We start from the raw sequence: 15,545 nt of genomic DNA, 5'->3' as shown, positions 1-15,545 counted from the left end.
TCCCGCACACACACACACGCACGTAAAGCTGCCTACCTGATAAAGAGATCCAAAATGTGAATAACAACAGCAGCGGGTCATACAGCGCATTTTCTTTGCACACTGATAGCCGTTGCAATTCCCCATTATACAATACACGTAGGACTGGTCGCTATTGTGCTAAATGGGCAAGTTTAGACGGATAATAATTACTATCTCTTCAAGTACCGGTATAAATTATTCGAAGCATAAAGCAACGACAATGCAGCCTATGCAAGTAGCTATCACATACCACAATTTAACGGAAAATAAATAACAGCTACATAAGTAAGGGAATGTATTGCTCCGCATATACTTATTGGCCGTCGCTACTATATAATTCCTACAAGACAATCAAGAGTCAAGACTGTTGTTTTCCGAAATCGATAGCGAGTTTCACTGTGCTGCGATTGTCCAATGTCCAATTGTTAGCGAACAGTGCATGAGGCAAATTCGTTTGTGCCTCACCTGGCTATTGTTGCTCTGCGATGGCATTGTTTGTAATAAAGCCGAATGTCACCTTCCTTGGCGATTTTGAGGGGATTCTGGTGGTCTGACACTGTGAATATTTGGATTTTCGGAATCAGTTTGACGATAGCATTTGATTGATACCAGTTGTTATGAATTCCGAGCTATTTATGATGAATTGCATTGTCGAAGGTGAGGCACGACCCGCGCGTGCCTCACCTGTGCCGCAACTCTCCTTTCGCGCTGTATTTTTGAATAATAATTATGAAAATTGATGATGTTGTGTGAAGAAATGTTCAAATTTAGTTATTTATGAACATCTATATAAAATATCAATAATCATCCCCTCATGGGAGGGTTTTCACAATTTTCACTTATTCGCCCTGACGATAGGTGAGGCACTGCCTCTCCTGCCTCATTGGACCACACGTCACTGCGCTGAAAACACTTTGACTCTGGAAAGAGATAAGCAATTTATACATGATCTTTAGCCATCAACAGAGATTCTATATAGTTGGAATGCAAAGCCTCGCACACAGTAGTGATGATGTGAACGTGAGGTTCACGTTAGCGCTCTGTGTGTGAACCTCAGAAATTTAGAGGTTCACGTTCACAAACGAACTTTTGTAGGTTGTCCACTGTGAACCTTTTTCATAGATTACCATTTTTCACGTCATTATAACATCTTTGGTTGAGATTCTTTGCATTTCAACTTCGCACAGCTCTAAACTCTATGCATGGCGCTGGCAGCAGAAAAAATTAACACCACACGGGCATGCAACTTACCCATCTCAGAAATTTTACTTGCCCTGTTACAAAAGTTTGCACGAAATATTCAGCTTTTCATTTGTGAATACTTAGTGACTCTCTGTTGTGAGCTTGACCCGCAATCACACAACAGGAGCGGAATACGCTACATGCAGGCGATATAGGTATACGGCGAAGGATGCTTATTCAACCAATCAATGAAATTGATATCGTTGCCTGATGTAAAAAAGAAAATCGCCGGCGTACGGGGTCAATCTTGATTTCATATGTTTATTGTATCATAAAAACCAAATCCGGGCGGTGGGGGTGTTGACTACTGCTGTGTAACTTGTTAATGGGGTAATAATAGTAGCAAGTGTGGAAACCCGTTTTACACTATGCTCAACTTTAACGTAGCAATACTCACACGCCTAATACATTTTCCGGTCTGGCCTATAGACCGTTAAGGCGTAAGCTTATATTCCCTTACAAATCGCCGTCGAAATTGTTTACAAAGCGACGGAAGATATCGATTTTATGGGATTATCAAATTATTTGATTGTCCAAGTTGATACATTTGGCAACGTTCAAAACGTCAATATGTACTTCAGCATTGTGACATTATGTGGTCCGAGTCGTCGCTAGGTACCGCGTACATTAATATAGGCTATCACTTCACTGAAATGTAGGGTTGAAATTAGCAATATGACGTCACGTGACGTCATGAGGTTCACACCATCCCTACCAGACAGTCATGCGATTCACGAATATAGCCTTAATTTAACAATCCCAAGACTTGATGACACCCGTCGGCCAATCAACGACGTCATGCTCACAGCGGAAAACACCACCCGTTATTTGGTTCGTGGTAGGTCAACGGTGGGTTCCAGCTTGTCTGTTAGAGTTTTCGTTCGGAAATGGCCAGCAACGAAGCCGCGATACTATGCGATTGCGATTTCAGAGACGAATTCAAGATACTTGACAGAGATAACGATGGGTACTTGGCCTTGCCGGAATTAGTCTGGGCTTGCAACGCGGCAAGACTAATCGATAAAGTATCAGTGTCTCAGTTGCGGGTAAATTAAAATCCATGACGTCAGAAATTAGTAGAATACATCAAGAGCCTTCCGAATTGGTTCTCCTGATGCTTTGTGAGTTGAAATGTGAGGTTTTTTAATGCAGCATCGTCTGAGCGGTGAAGGAATCGTCCTAGTCCAAGGTGATCGAAATTATGACAAAATCGAAAACCTTTTGTATCTTCAACAAATGATGATGATTTTTCATCGGAAGTTACTACTCCTATCGATGCGGTTAAGACAGTAATAATAGCCGTTGTCCCATGCAGCCCCAGGGTTCCGTGAGGCAGTCTCAGGATTTCCGTGGATTTCGCGACACTCACTCAACTCATTTGTGACGATACGCCCGTATAGGCAATCATAGTGGCGTATGCAGAGGGGTTGGGATTCAAAATCGAAACCCAATCCTTCTGCAATGTCAATTCAATCCTCAATATATGTAAACCAAACTATAATTAAGCAATTGGAATCCTACTGTTGTGTTTCGAACAATACGATGACCCTTTCGATGGTGAAGCCTTGTATTTCTTACCTGGTATCGGAAAAGGAATAGCAGATTCTCGTTGATTTGATATCAATATTCATTATATGGTTTTCGTTTTGTGCGAAAATTATATTTTAATGGTTTTGTTCCTTGCACGCTTTGTTGTGGCACAGATCAGTTTGTGCACCTCCGCCAGTAATCTGTGGCAACGTATTAAACTTGTAGTGAGATATGTAGTGTTGCATTTAAAACAAATGGTTGTTTAAAACGCTTAGTTTAAAGCATGTTTTTGATTGATGCGTTAGGGTTAAAAAAAAATGTTTTTTTTTTAAGTTGTAAAACTATGCCATAATTGCGTCAAACTTTCCCAAAACCATGTTGTGTGAGCCTACGGACAATTACCACCCGATATAGCCAACTTGTTACGATATGGAAAGTTTGGAACCCTCAAAATAGTCTGTTGGACAACTATAATATGTCGATATTTCGTCAAAGAAGCTATATTTACCCTATATTTTCAATTTTCAATGGCAATCCACTATGACGTCTTAATTGAACATTCGTAGAATAGAGACATGTTTTGAAAAAGGGCTTTGTTTTAAACATGTCTGTTTCATTATGATTTTAGTTTTAAATGCAACCCTCTCAGATATGTATCGTGGAATATCTTTGTATTCGTAACTCGGCGCACGGATTTGCCAGATTAGGAAGGGCTAAGAAGAACCCCTGGTGCGTGTAATAATATTTATACAGAGATGGTAGAAGTAGTCATCGTTGTTATCCAGGTATAAATGGAGGTAACGCTGTAAAATTGAAGAAGGTATTTTCAATACATGTCAAGCCTCCTTCAACTGGAAGTAGAACTTGAAAATTAAAAAAAATGCTCCATGGAGTAGTATCGAAATGTAGATTTGGCGGTACAAAAGAACTGCCAAGTAAAAGAGTCTGTGATGTGAAGAACTTTATTATACAATATAACAATATAGAGTGAAATAAGCCCGAATATTGTCCGCTGACTCTGGTCAGGAATTGGGTACACGCGGAAATCATCAAACCATATAATCCATTGAGTACTCGGAAATAGTACAGTGGTTCATTACTGACCACCTCTCTATATAAATATTTATAAGACGAATATATGTTTGGACACTATATTGTGTCCACGCGTTATGACGTTATACTGTTCAAGACTAAACCTCCATGAAGGCTCCTAGTTAGGGTTGCATTTAAAAAATGTTGTTCAAAAACTTTGTTTAAACCATGTTTTGAACAGTGTTTCAAACAAAGGCCTTTAAAAAAACAAAATTTTGTTTTTTTCAAGTTGCAAAATTATGCCATAATTGTGTAAACACTTTTCCTATGGACAAGTACCAGCCGATATAACCGACGTATACGATATGGGATGGTTGGAACCCTCAAAATAGTCGGTTAAACAGCTATAGCACGTAAATATTTCGTCAAAGGAGCTATATTTACCCTATATTTTCAATTGTCAATATCAATCCACCATGACGTCACAATTGAATATTCGTGACGTCATGGTTTAAAGAAAAATAAAAAACACGTTTTAAACATGTCTGTATTAAATTGATTTTTGTATTAAAATGCAGCCCTATTCCTACTCCACACACCTTCAGGGGCTCGCATATACCCTAGTCAACTTCATTCGCAACACTGGAAATGGTTACTCGGCATGCTATATGCTTCATATTCGATACTTCGGTTACATTGACGGGTCAATGCCTTTCTGTGCGGGTGATTCTGTCGCATATTTTCGCGCAACCAACGATGTCAGAATTTATTTTACCATGATTTGCTGTTCCAGGAATTCATCCACAGAGCCGACAAAGATGGCGATCGTAAACTGAGCCTCGAAGAATATATGGCTGCGAGGCGGGACCCGGCGATGTTCAGGCCAATGAAGAAGATAGTAGAACGACTGGTAGACGAACACAGACAGTCACGGAACAGCTGCAGAAGTGGCACCACGGACGATGGGCGCCTTATACGGAAGTACGTCCGACGCTGGCTTTCAATAGCAAGACGGCAAGCACGAAGCTTCAAGAAGCATGTTGACATCTTCGCATCGGCGGTCGTTCGATAAATGACGATTACGTTGAATTACACGTCCCTGTGAGCAGCATTCTCAGCAGCTGGCATACATATAGTCATGACTCCTATCCTGTTATAGCAGTTTTGAAATGGCATCGCAACAGGTTTGACGCGGTCCAGCGCTGTCCTAAATGTGTATGGAAATGCATAGACACTTTAACTCGGACGAAATAAACTGAAGTATATTTAGTGTATATTACAACCCGAAGATATAGTGATTTGATTGGCAGAAATGGTGAAGTGTGCTGCAAATAACCACAGATTTCTCTCCTACTTGACTAGGTTACATCGATTTCAATGGTGTGCAATGTGCACATTTGTTAAGATTGACAGAGAACCTGGAAATTAGCGGGATTCTGGGATGATTGTTTCGAATCAATGCTAGTTTGATCGTGATTGTTGAAAGGATGCGTATGGCAAAGCGCCTTTTGCCTTCCTTCCCACGTCTGTCTGTAAAATAAAGGGTTATTCGTGGTAGTCAATACCCGAATCCGCCTGAACCCCATATACCTGCTACCTAGTATGGATGATGCCGATATTACTGGTGCGAACTCGTCTTGTGACACAGCAACTCGTCGGTAGCATTTCGTCAGATACCAGGGTCACTTTTATATGGCCTGCAAATGCCCCTTCTTTCTCTCGATATTGTGGTGCTACGCCCCGAGGTCCTGGGTGTCATCAGCAGGTTGTAGGCAAAATATTCAGTGGAACTCCGGTCTACCGTGCAGCTATGTATAATATTTCTCTGTCACATCAATAGTCAATGTCACATCATTTAAAAGTATCGCAGATCCAACAAATGACTCTCTTCACCCAAGAGTATTACTACACTATAGTTACTTTATTTTTCACAATCGCGTCATATAATCGATGTTTTAAACTGAATGCGAGCATAAAATAAAATATTTTGCACTTCGAAGAAGAGAGGGAAACGTCACACACGCTACTGAATGGTGCGGGCTCGATCACTTGGAAAATGTTCACAATATGAAACACGTTTGAACCTTGTAGATTAAAAAAAAATACCGTTTCGATGGTTATCAAATTTCAGTTATTGAAATATTTGCTTTTGAACGCGTTATTCGTAATTTACATCAACTAAAATATTGGAATATTGTGTTACAGTCAATCGTACGCACATCCCATCCTATCCATGGAAATGTTTCTTTTTTCTTCTCAAAATTACAAGCCTCCGGTCGTTCTCTCTTATTCGTTTCCACGGACTTGACCGGGCATTCACAGCTCCAAGTTCTCGAATAACCCAGTAAAAATACTTTGAGTTCTGTTTCTTGTAATACCCAACCTTCGCTCAAGTGATTTCAAAATTTGCTGTTTCTTCCTTATCTTGCAGACTGCGTTATAGTATACGGCGGACTCGTTCGACGTCGAGTCGAACGTAGCGAGTGCGGTGGGCAGCCGAAAATGTACGTCCTTTGGACAGTTCATCCAAAATTCTTTGGTAGGTGGGGAGTCTGCAGTTGTTTCACGTATGATAAAATCGTTCAAATCACGCGACACGGAGAATTCGCGGACGATATGAGCGTTCCAGAAGTTGTAGTGATTGATACAATCCTTGATAACTGCTTCCGGTATGCAACCCGTTTCGACGGCGGGCGTAGACCCGCGTAACATAGCCGCAAAATTATATGCTAACATCTCCAGGACGACAGGCGTAGCTAATATCTGAAGCGAATGCGAGACACACCGCGTAATGGTCGCGTTCGTAGTGGTATCATCATTTTCGTCGCACTGCGAAAGATAAGGGGCGATGATCCCAAGAATTGGGACGTGTATCCCGGTCGTGCTATACTGATTCGCAACACGTCGATTCGTATCGGTGATAAATCTGGGATTCTGCGGATGGAGCGTGGCCGGAGGGGTAGATGTCATTTCTGTTTTTCCAACGACCCGTGTCGCCACTTGCGTGGGTTGCCACGTTGAGTTTGAGATCTGATTTTGTGGATATTGCGAATAAAAAAGAGCGTGTATGTCCAAGGTCCCGGATTCCGGGTTTGACATAGCTTCTGGAGGAAAATATTGTATGTCTCTCGGAGAAACGGGTGCTTCGTCGTCCACGGATGAAACGCCTATGACATCGTCTTCCAAACCATGATCTCCGTACTTCATCAGGTATTCTACCATGCTCGCTATGCGATGCTGCAGGTACACCCCGGGAGTCAAGTACATTAGAGGGCAGCTTTTCACTACACCCATGATGCTCTTGAAGAGCATCTGGCCTTGATCGGGCATCTCCTAATGGTAACGATATACTTCAGACTTAAAAACGTACGACTTGAAATGCTAAAACACCTTATAAACGCAAGAATTTAACAGTGATTACCACAGTGAGGTAAAGGTGGGTTACGGTAAATTGATATTTTAAATGAACAAAGTGGAAATTTTGAATGCCCATCATAGATTTACACACAACCAGTACTCAAAAGCATTTTCCAAATTTAATTTGCATAAGTAAATCTCTACATAACTTCGATCATATCTGGTCACGGTTCAGCAAAGTGGGTCCTTCAATCAGTGTGAATAAAACATGGAATTAAAGATCTTCATTAGCAATATTTATGATGTCTCCCATCATTCTATGCCCTGGCGCGATGATATCACAAAGCTTGACCATTTATTCTGCACGATATCTGATCTCTGGTAGCTTCCCACTTTTCATACTAGTCACAATTAGACAATCCCGCAAACAAACTACGTATGATCGTTATCCTCATGGGGCTGATTTCACGGTACTTCAAGGTGGACAGCGTATCGTTGCAACATCATGAATCTCAATAAAGAATTGAAAAGACCCCACACTGCACGCTCAGACGCCTATTCTTGAACGACGACAGTACGACTTTAGTCTACCAGACAGGTAATGACCATTGTCACAATACTCAGCGCGATCAGTGCGTGATCAGTGAATTTCGAATAATTGATGTCATCAAAGTAGCCACACAGTTTTCAGGTTCTAATATTCGTGTAACGCGTGTATCACATCACCGCTACTTCTGCTACGGCAGTTATAAAAGTTTTAGGAACTAGAATTTCTCAGTATGCCGTTCTGCATTGTGTCAAGTAGAAAGTACACAGATTTCGAATGCATTCTCATTAATATGCTCATCAAAATATGTATACCCACGATGCATTAAGGTCCCTGTATTTTCTAAATTGCTCATATCTGTGACTTCAATAACCATTCTTCATTAGCTACGACGACATCTTTTTCCCACTCGTAATGATAGAGTCACTTCGTATGATACACGACAATACAGTCGTCGTTAGTGTTGTTTAATGCTCTTTAGCCCAGTGCAAGCTACCTGTGAATTGATTGATACTATACTAGGGTTGCCATACGTCCGGAATTTCCCGGACGTGTCCGGAAATTCACCATTAAAACTGCGTCCGGGAGGAATTTTTAAAATATGCCTAAATGTCCGGAGTTTTAAATGCTTGTAGTAAGCTCATAATTTTTTCGTAAATCAACCTAAACTATATTATTTTTGGGCCGATTTATGCTACATGAAATTTTTCTTCGCGCTGCGCGCAATTTAGGAACACAGATTTAGGTTTTGATATGGGGACTACCACCCTCGCAAAAACTGCAATCAGAAAGAAATAAAATCACCATTCATTTCCAAAAATAAGTCTAATTGTAATCGCAATTACAAGATAACGGTATATTCATAGAATCGGTTTAGGCCGTTTGGATGATTATTCAAAGATGGGGGTTCTAAACCTGGGGGTAGTTTGCCTATATAAAATTATATAGTAATATATGGAAGAACCAATATTATTGACATAATTCGTTCAAATCATTCAACGACCAGATGCATATAGAAACCAGATGTATATAGTAAGTCCCCAGAAGATGCATCGATTACCCTACGGTGGGACCAAGATCAGTGTTTATTTGGACGGGAGGGGGCTGAAAAAATGTGGCTTCGGCCCTGGTTAAAACTTACATCACACAACCAGACCTGAACGGGATCGTGACCACCTCTATTCGATAGACAAGGCTTTGCTGGTGTGACATAATATTGATCGACATTGATGTGCTCTTACCTCTTTCTTAAATCCGCTAGATGGCGCTGAAGAGCGTCCGAAACAAAAAAATATGGTAACTCTATACCATACTTGATTAGGACAATTATGCAAGCAATATACTCAAGCAGAGGTAGTGAGTTTTAGTCTATGCCAAATAATATACTTGATGTAGATTGTGACAGTGTAACATGAACGCTTCAATTAGTTACCGTGGATATAATTTGAAAAAAGGAAAAATGATAATCTTCAAAATTTATGGGAAATGTTCTCATGAAACTGTTCTAGACGGCAAAACCTCTCTAGTCTAATAAGTAGTACAGGTAAAGAGTTACTTATATATATCAATGAGGGGCCCGATATTTGATAACGCCCCACCCCAAATTAAATGGCCGATTTCACTTTGCATTTTAAGTATATTACCATAGCCTTTATAAGGCTTATAAGGCTTATAAAGGCTATGATATAACCGCGTTAGAGGAGATTTGTTCGGTTCTTATTCTACCGCCTACATTTATCGCTGAATCTGTTAACTCTTTCACATTCTTCTCGTTCTGAGATATTTCACTCTCCCTTCTGGCGCATTCATAAGTGTTCGGGTTTCTACTAAATTATAGTTCGAACCAATCCACTGGTCAACAAAACATCTCAGAGCCGTTTCTGGGGGTTTTGAGGTTGCTGATTACGAATATCACATTAGTTTGGCGAGATTGGTTCTTGTTCAGAAGATATTGATACCACTAAAAAGCTCGACATTACTGTATTTACCCTCGAATATTTCACTTGATAGGAAGAAAATCCTACATTATTCTAATTTTATACTGCGCGTAAATAGATAATTGACTATGAAGAACGTTCTCAGTCATTCTATCAATGTTAACATGACCTGGTGCGAAATATTTGTTTCTCAAAAAATCAGTTTATCAAAACTACAAATTGCACTTTTGCACAACGAAGATATATATTTTCCTGCATCAATTGGTTACTCTACTAACATTAAAGAGGAGTATCAAGCTATAAAATTTGTCCGTGAAAAGCTTAACTATACAATACTCATATGCGTCTCCTTTCTTTTGAGTTATAAATGGATAATTTTCCGCAGAGTCAACAAAGTGGGTATACCTATAGTATCCCTATCAAACGAGGAGCTTAAATCTGGTATTTTTGATAGATTTCAGATTCGAATACGGATGAACGATTCCAATTTCATATTAGGAAGGAGTTCACCCCATGGAATTTATCCTAAGACGTAGCAAATAAAACTTTTTAGATGATCACATAGCACCCAACTACAGACAGTTGGTCCGAAAATTCGCATCTGCATATGGAAAACTTGGAACAAACATGAGCATAAAAATTCACTTCCTGTTCAGTCATCTTGATGTATTTCCTGATGATCTTGTTGATTAGCAAGGGGAGAGGTTCCGGTAAATTTTAGCACCGACTCCAACTCCGACTCCGACTCCACACATTTTCAATGGACCGACTCCGACTCCCGAATCTTTATACCTACTGACTCCGACTCCGACTCCAACCCCGATTCCAACATTATGAGCAATTTACTTCGAATAATATATGCCACAATGACGGTCAAATGACTATCATATAACCATTAAACATATGCAAACATATGATTAACGATGGCATGCAAAATTGTTTCATTGTGGCACAGCTCGAATTATTCACGATGCATGAAAGATTGCCTTTCTAAATGTCCCTCATTTTTCCATATTTTATCAGTTTTCATAACATGGACTCGCTAATAACCAAATATGTATGGAACATTCGAACACGACATACATCCCATACTGTATAATTAAAATGTAGATCGAAGTGTTGCTCTTGTGTATGAGTCAGCAACTAATACAGAGATGCATCTTACTAATTTTCTCATCACACACTGTACTGATTACAAGCACACACACACTCACTACTGATAGACATTCGTCATAAACGAAATTTAGGATGCGTAGTCAAATAGCATATGTCTAGTTTACATGCACTTAGTCAAGTATTCAAGGACTAGGATTTGCAGTCTTTCTTAATCATTTGTTCGACCCAAGCAGCTAAGCTACACTACAAATATTTTTAATTTTGTCAAGTGGGAAGGAGCGTTTGGGTATATTTACATCAATTTTACAACCAGACGATATATTTGCTCTGTCACAATATCATGGTGTAATTCCAAAAATTGCATTAATTTGTGACTGCATCGAGAAGATGCATATTGCTTCTTTCTTACTCTATGCAACTGTATTGCATTGTATTTTGCAAATAAGTTTCAATTATATCTATGTCAGGGGTGGCCAACCTTTTCGGCCAAAGGGTCGGATGAGATTTACGAACCATTGAATGTTGAGAACCTTTTTTTTAGCCGCCCGATAGGAACGAACCGAATTCGGTAACATTGAAAATAAGACTTGTATGAACACGTATTAAAATTGATAAAAATTATGTCATGAAAACCCACTGTGTAACTGTACAGTGTGCACTGTGCAGTCATGCCCCGGTCGCGCGGGTGGCGAGATAGCGCAGTGGTATAATCCGCGGCTGCAACACCAATGGGTGCGGGTTCGAGTCCGACCGAGGTCGACTTCCTAATTCCGATACCTAAGTGTTGGAGGTTTACCTAGGCTCCTCCTCGCCACCTCATCCGCGTCAGCGGTGTCTTACAAAAAGCCTAGAGGTGGGCCATGCTATAAGTCTACAGTTACGGAAAATAAGAAGAATATCGGCCTGGTGTAAATGACCATAGTAGTCGACAAACACCATGATTACCCCAAAACAAGCAAACAAGCCCTGGTCGCGCGAAGCACGAAATTTTTTCAAAGGTAATGAATGAACTCGATCAATAACAAATATATTACTTGCACATATTGGGGGTCGTCTCTGTATAGCAATGGGCTAATTTGGCTAGGACATGATTATTTGGCGTTTTAGACATAGCAATATCGACGGTTTCGGTGAACATGGCTCTGTCATTTTGCGCAAATGTTTCATTGCCGACGATCTCGCTTCGAGCGCACAACCGAAGTCCCGTGTTGGACGACACGTAATCTCCTAATGAGTATAGTTGGACTCAATTCTGTAAATTACGCGTATTTATAATTTCTAGGCGAGTTTCCAATACTAAATGCAAGAAATGTGGAAATAAATCATGCGAAGTGCTAAGTAAAATTTCAAGTCAAATAAATCTGCTACAGCATATTATACTTTACGGTCATATACGAACACCTGCGCTGAATGTGGCTGGCCCCCGCGGTCACGCCAATGCGTCGAAATTGGTGTTTTAGTCATCATCAACTTTCTCGGTTAGGCTAATCAAATTTTGGTTGGCCGTGCAATTTAACCTGATGTTATATCTAATTTCGAGAATTACCTCGCAGGCAACACAAAACCGTCTCGCGGGCCACATTTGGCCTGTGGGGTACGGTCTGGCCAGTATTGATCTTTATCGTTACTAATAACAGTGATTAATAGTACATAAAAATCTTATTATAGTTGTTATTATTAGTAGTTAAAAGATATCTTTGAAAAGAAATTGTTTACATGATAAGGAAGTTGGAGTCGGAGTCGAAGTCGGGGTCATTTTCACTAACTCCGACTAATATACTAATTTTCTTCACTTGCAACTGGTTATGGCCCCATTTGTCAAATATAAGTAGGCTACTTATAGACTGGGTTGTATTGACTCGAGTCATGACTCGACTCGAGTCCGACTCAAGTCACGATTTTCTGATGACTCGACTTTACTCGAGTCATTTTGCTAAAATAAAGTAATGACTCGACTCGACTCGAGTCAATATGTGTAGTCAAATACCACATCCGAAACCCTTTATGTCTGCAAACTTGAACCAATGAATAAGGCATTACAGAAAAACTCACTCTCGGTGACTTTAACAAAGGCAATAGCCCGAAAAAGGTGACTCAGTGAAAATGTAATTTTCAGTGGTCTTGCCTGGGGGCTAGTGAAATGGAAAACTAATTCAAATTTAAACGACATAATTAATAAAGCGAACTATTTACATATTGTTCGGGGACGGCCGTACTTGGCAGGGGTAGTTGGACTTCTTGCTTGCAAGCCATTGTGTCATAGATAACAGTGAGACGCAGCTATAACCCAGGGGTGGGCAAACTTTTGAGCTCGCGGGCCGCATGCAACATCTGAGTCCATTCGCGGTCCGCACTATATAAAATTGGGATTATAAACCAAAACGCAATATTGGTATTTGATTATATAGTGAGGACATGGAGATACTTATTTTAGCAAACCAAGCATTGCTTTGATGATATCGTACATGCTTCAGGAACAGTGGCGAGATTTCATAGGCTGGTCGACCTCACTAACCAATTTGTCAAAACTATAGAGATGAGAGTCGGTGGTCCCGATTCTTAGACCAGGATTGAAATTTAAATCTGTCAGCAGCGATCTGTTCATAGATTTGCTAATTCCAATTTGGCTCAGTTCCAGGACACACAATGCTGACAGCATCATAACCATGTTAGCTTCCAACACGCTTCTACTGTGTGTGGATAAAATATATATACCCTAATTCTACGCATACAGAGAACGAATCTACCTAAGACACGCGCGAATCGTTTTTTATAAGCACATTACTGAAATAATTAAAGCTGGAGAAACGGGAGTGGCCAATCTGAAATCACACGCGTGATCCGAATTATGTCAATCTCGTTTAGGATTTCTGTGATTTTTAGCAGTTGAAACCTTTCAAACTGCGCAGGCTTTAATATCGGGCTGTCGCGCCAGACATTAAACATAAAAAATAATATAGGAAGTATTTACCTCAGAACAGTGGTTCTCAAACTTTGCAAGTCACGCCCCCTTATGATAGTGAAAGATTTCGCGTCTCCCCTTATCGCCATATCACAAAACGCAACCAGGATGCTAGCCAACCTAACGGGTAGTTTGATGGCACGGAACGCTACGACTGTGGATGAGAGATTTTTAAATATGAAATTCAGACTAAATATAGAGCACTAATTGCGAATTTGTTGTAAATCGCGCGGAGCGCGAAAAATTTTTTCACTTGATCTCAGCTTCGCGCCCCTCTTCAGATGCCTTCACGTCCTCAAGGGGGGCGCGCCCAAGTTTGAGAACCACGTTCTTAAAATTATCATGGTGAAATATACTAAAAACTTTAATCAAGTTCCTGCATTAATTCGATTTTTAGTACGCATTTTATCAATAATTTTAATAAGTTTCTTTAGACTCTCGCGGGCCGCACAGAACGGTGTTGCGGGCCGCATGCGGCCCGCGGGCCGTAGTTTGCCCACCCCTGAGCTAACCCATCATATAGCTCTTTGTTTTGCAAATCAAGGAGATTGGAACCTTACCATAAATAGTTTGACATTTGAGGGTTTATTGTGAGTCCTCCCGGTCAGTGCTGTAGGAAATAGTTGATAGCATGTTTTTGACTGACTCCTTTACATTTTAACGCGATGTTTGATATCATTGGAGTAAAAATTGGCATGAAAAATGGAGAAAAGCTGCAAAAATTTGCACTATACAATCCCTTCAAAAAGCTTAAAACATCATGGTACATAGATTATGAGCATCTAGGAAGCTGTCGGAAGCTGTAAAAAAAGTTGTAAAACTTGCCCTACTTATTATTCTTCGAAGTTACGATGATGTGCCTGTCTTGGCCATCCGAGCTACGAGTCGTATGACTAATGGTCATATGCAATGACTCGGTTACAAGTCGAGTCGAGTCATTTTCCATAAAACGATGCTCGAGTCAAGTCGAGTCCCCAAACACATGACTCGAGTCATTACAACCCTGATAGATGATGCAAGCCTATCACATATATAATTTCCACCCAAAAAATTAAAAGTGTAGAAAGTTAGTAGTTTTGTCTCAAATGCCGTTTTAAGTCGAATTGAAATTGATAGTCTACAAATATATCTTCTTGCTCATGTAATGTCAGTATGGTCAAAACCTCATCGAGTGCTCCGTAAAGGCAGAAGTACTTGGGCACTGCCACTTCTGAATTCCAGCCAACCGACTTACAAGTTAAAACCCTGCCAAGTCATTTAGACCGCGCCCCTATTCCGTTGTTGTTGTTTCGTATTCATGATATTTCGAGATCTATCATCAGTTTACACCATGACGATATTCTTCTATCTATTACCAAGCTGCTGGCTTATAGCACGGTCCATTTTCGTTCTAGGCTATTTGTACGACATGCGGATAGGATGACGATTTGGAGTACACATAAAACTTCAACACTTACGAGGATATCCTTATTTCATTATGTATCAATTACAACACCACTTTGCAAGGGACATCTCCTAGACAGGACGGTTCACTAATAGTAACAGAATATATTGTGCTGACAGGAGTTATACATTTTCGGTGTCATTTACAGACAGATTTAAAAGTAAAACTCACAGATACTGAGAGTTAAGATTGGTCGCGAAAATAAACTTTGTACATAGCATAATTTGAGTACGATATAATATTCGATAATCACGAACATTTAAAATTAAATCCGAGCTGCCGATTTTACCACATGAATCCTGAAACCTAGCTGTGTGGCATTCCTCTTATACTGGCTAATTCACGTGGACGCGGCGG

At 40.2% G+C, this 15,545-nt stretch overlaps 1 protein-coding gene and 1 long non-coding RNA gene across 2 annotated transcripts in view; one reads left to right on the top strand and one right to left on the bottom strand.

Moving 5' to 3' along the window:
- Positions 1–15,545, bottom strand: part of LOC145434888 (uncharacterized) — a 264,906-nt gene that overhangs the window by 17,062 nt on the left and 232,299 nt on the right. The gene's annotated exons all lie outside the window — the stretch shown is intronic.
- On the top strand, positions 2,046–5,065 carry LOC145435748 (uncharacterized). Its single transcript, XM_080313033.1, has 2 exons — positions 2,046–2,309; positions 4,619–5,065. Exons 1-2 carry the CDS (start codon positions 2,151–2,153, stop codon positions 4,895–4,897), a joined length of 438 nt encoding a protein of 145 aa, XP_080169159.1. The 5' UTR covers positions 2,046–2,150; the 3' UTR covers positions 4,898–5,065.

This window comes from Botryllus schlosseri, chromosome 3, assembly GCF_051294905.1.
Source record: "Botryllus schlosseri isolate E-star chromosome 3, Bs_hap1, whole genome shotgun sequence".
Lineage (NCBI taxonomy): Eukaryota > Metazoa > Chordata > Ascidiacea > Stolidobranchia > Styelidae > Botryllus > Botryllus schlosseri.
This window is presented reverse-complemented; position numbering and strand designations above follow the sequence as displayed.

What these genes read in the sequence shown, in the direction of transcription:
- LOC145435748 (XM_080313033.1), top strand. Translation starts at nt 2,151, where the DNA reads ATGGCCAGCAACGAAGCCGCGATACTATGCGATTGCGATTTCAGAGAC. An exon ending in TATCAGTGTCTCAGTTGCGG is followed by an intron (nt 2,310 to 4,618) that starts GTAAATTAAAAT and finishes TTGCTGTTCCAG; the next exon opens with GAATTCATCCACAGAGCCGA.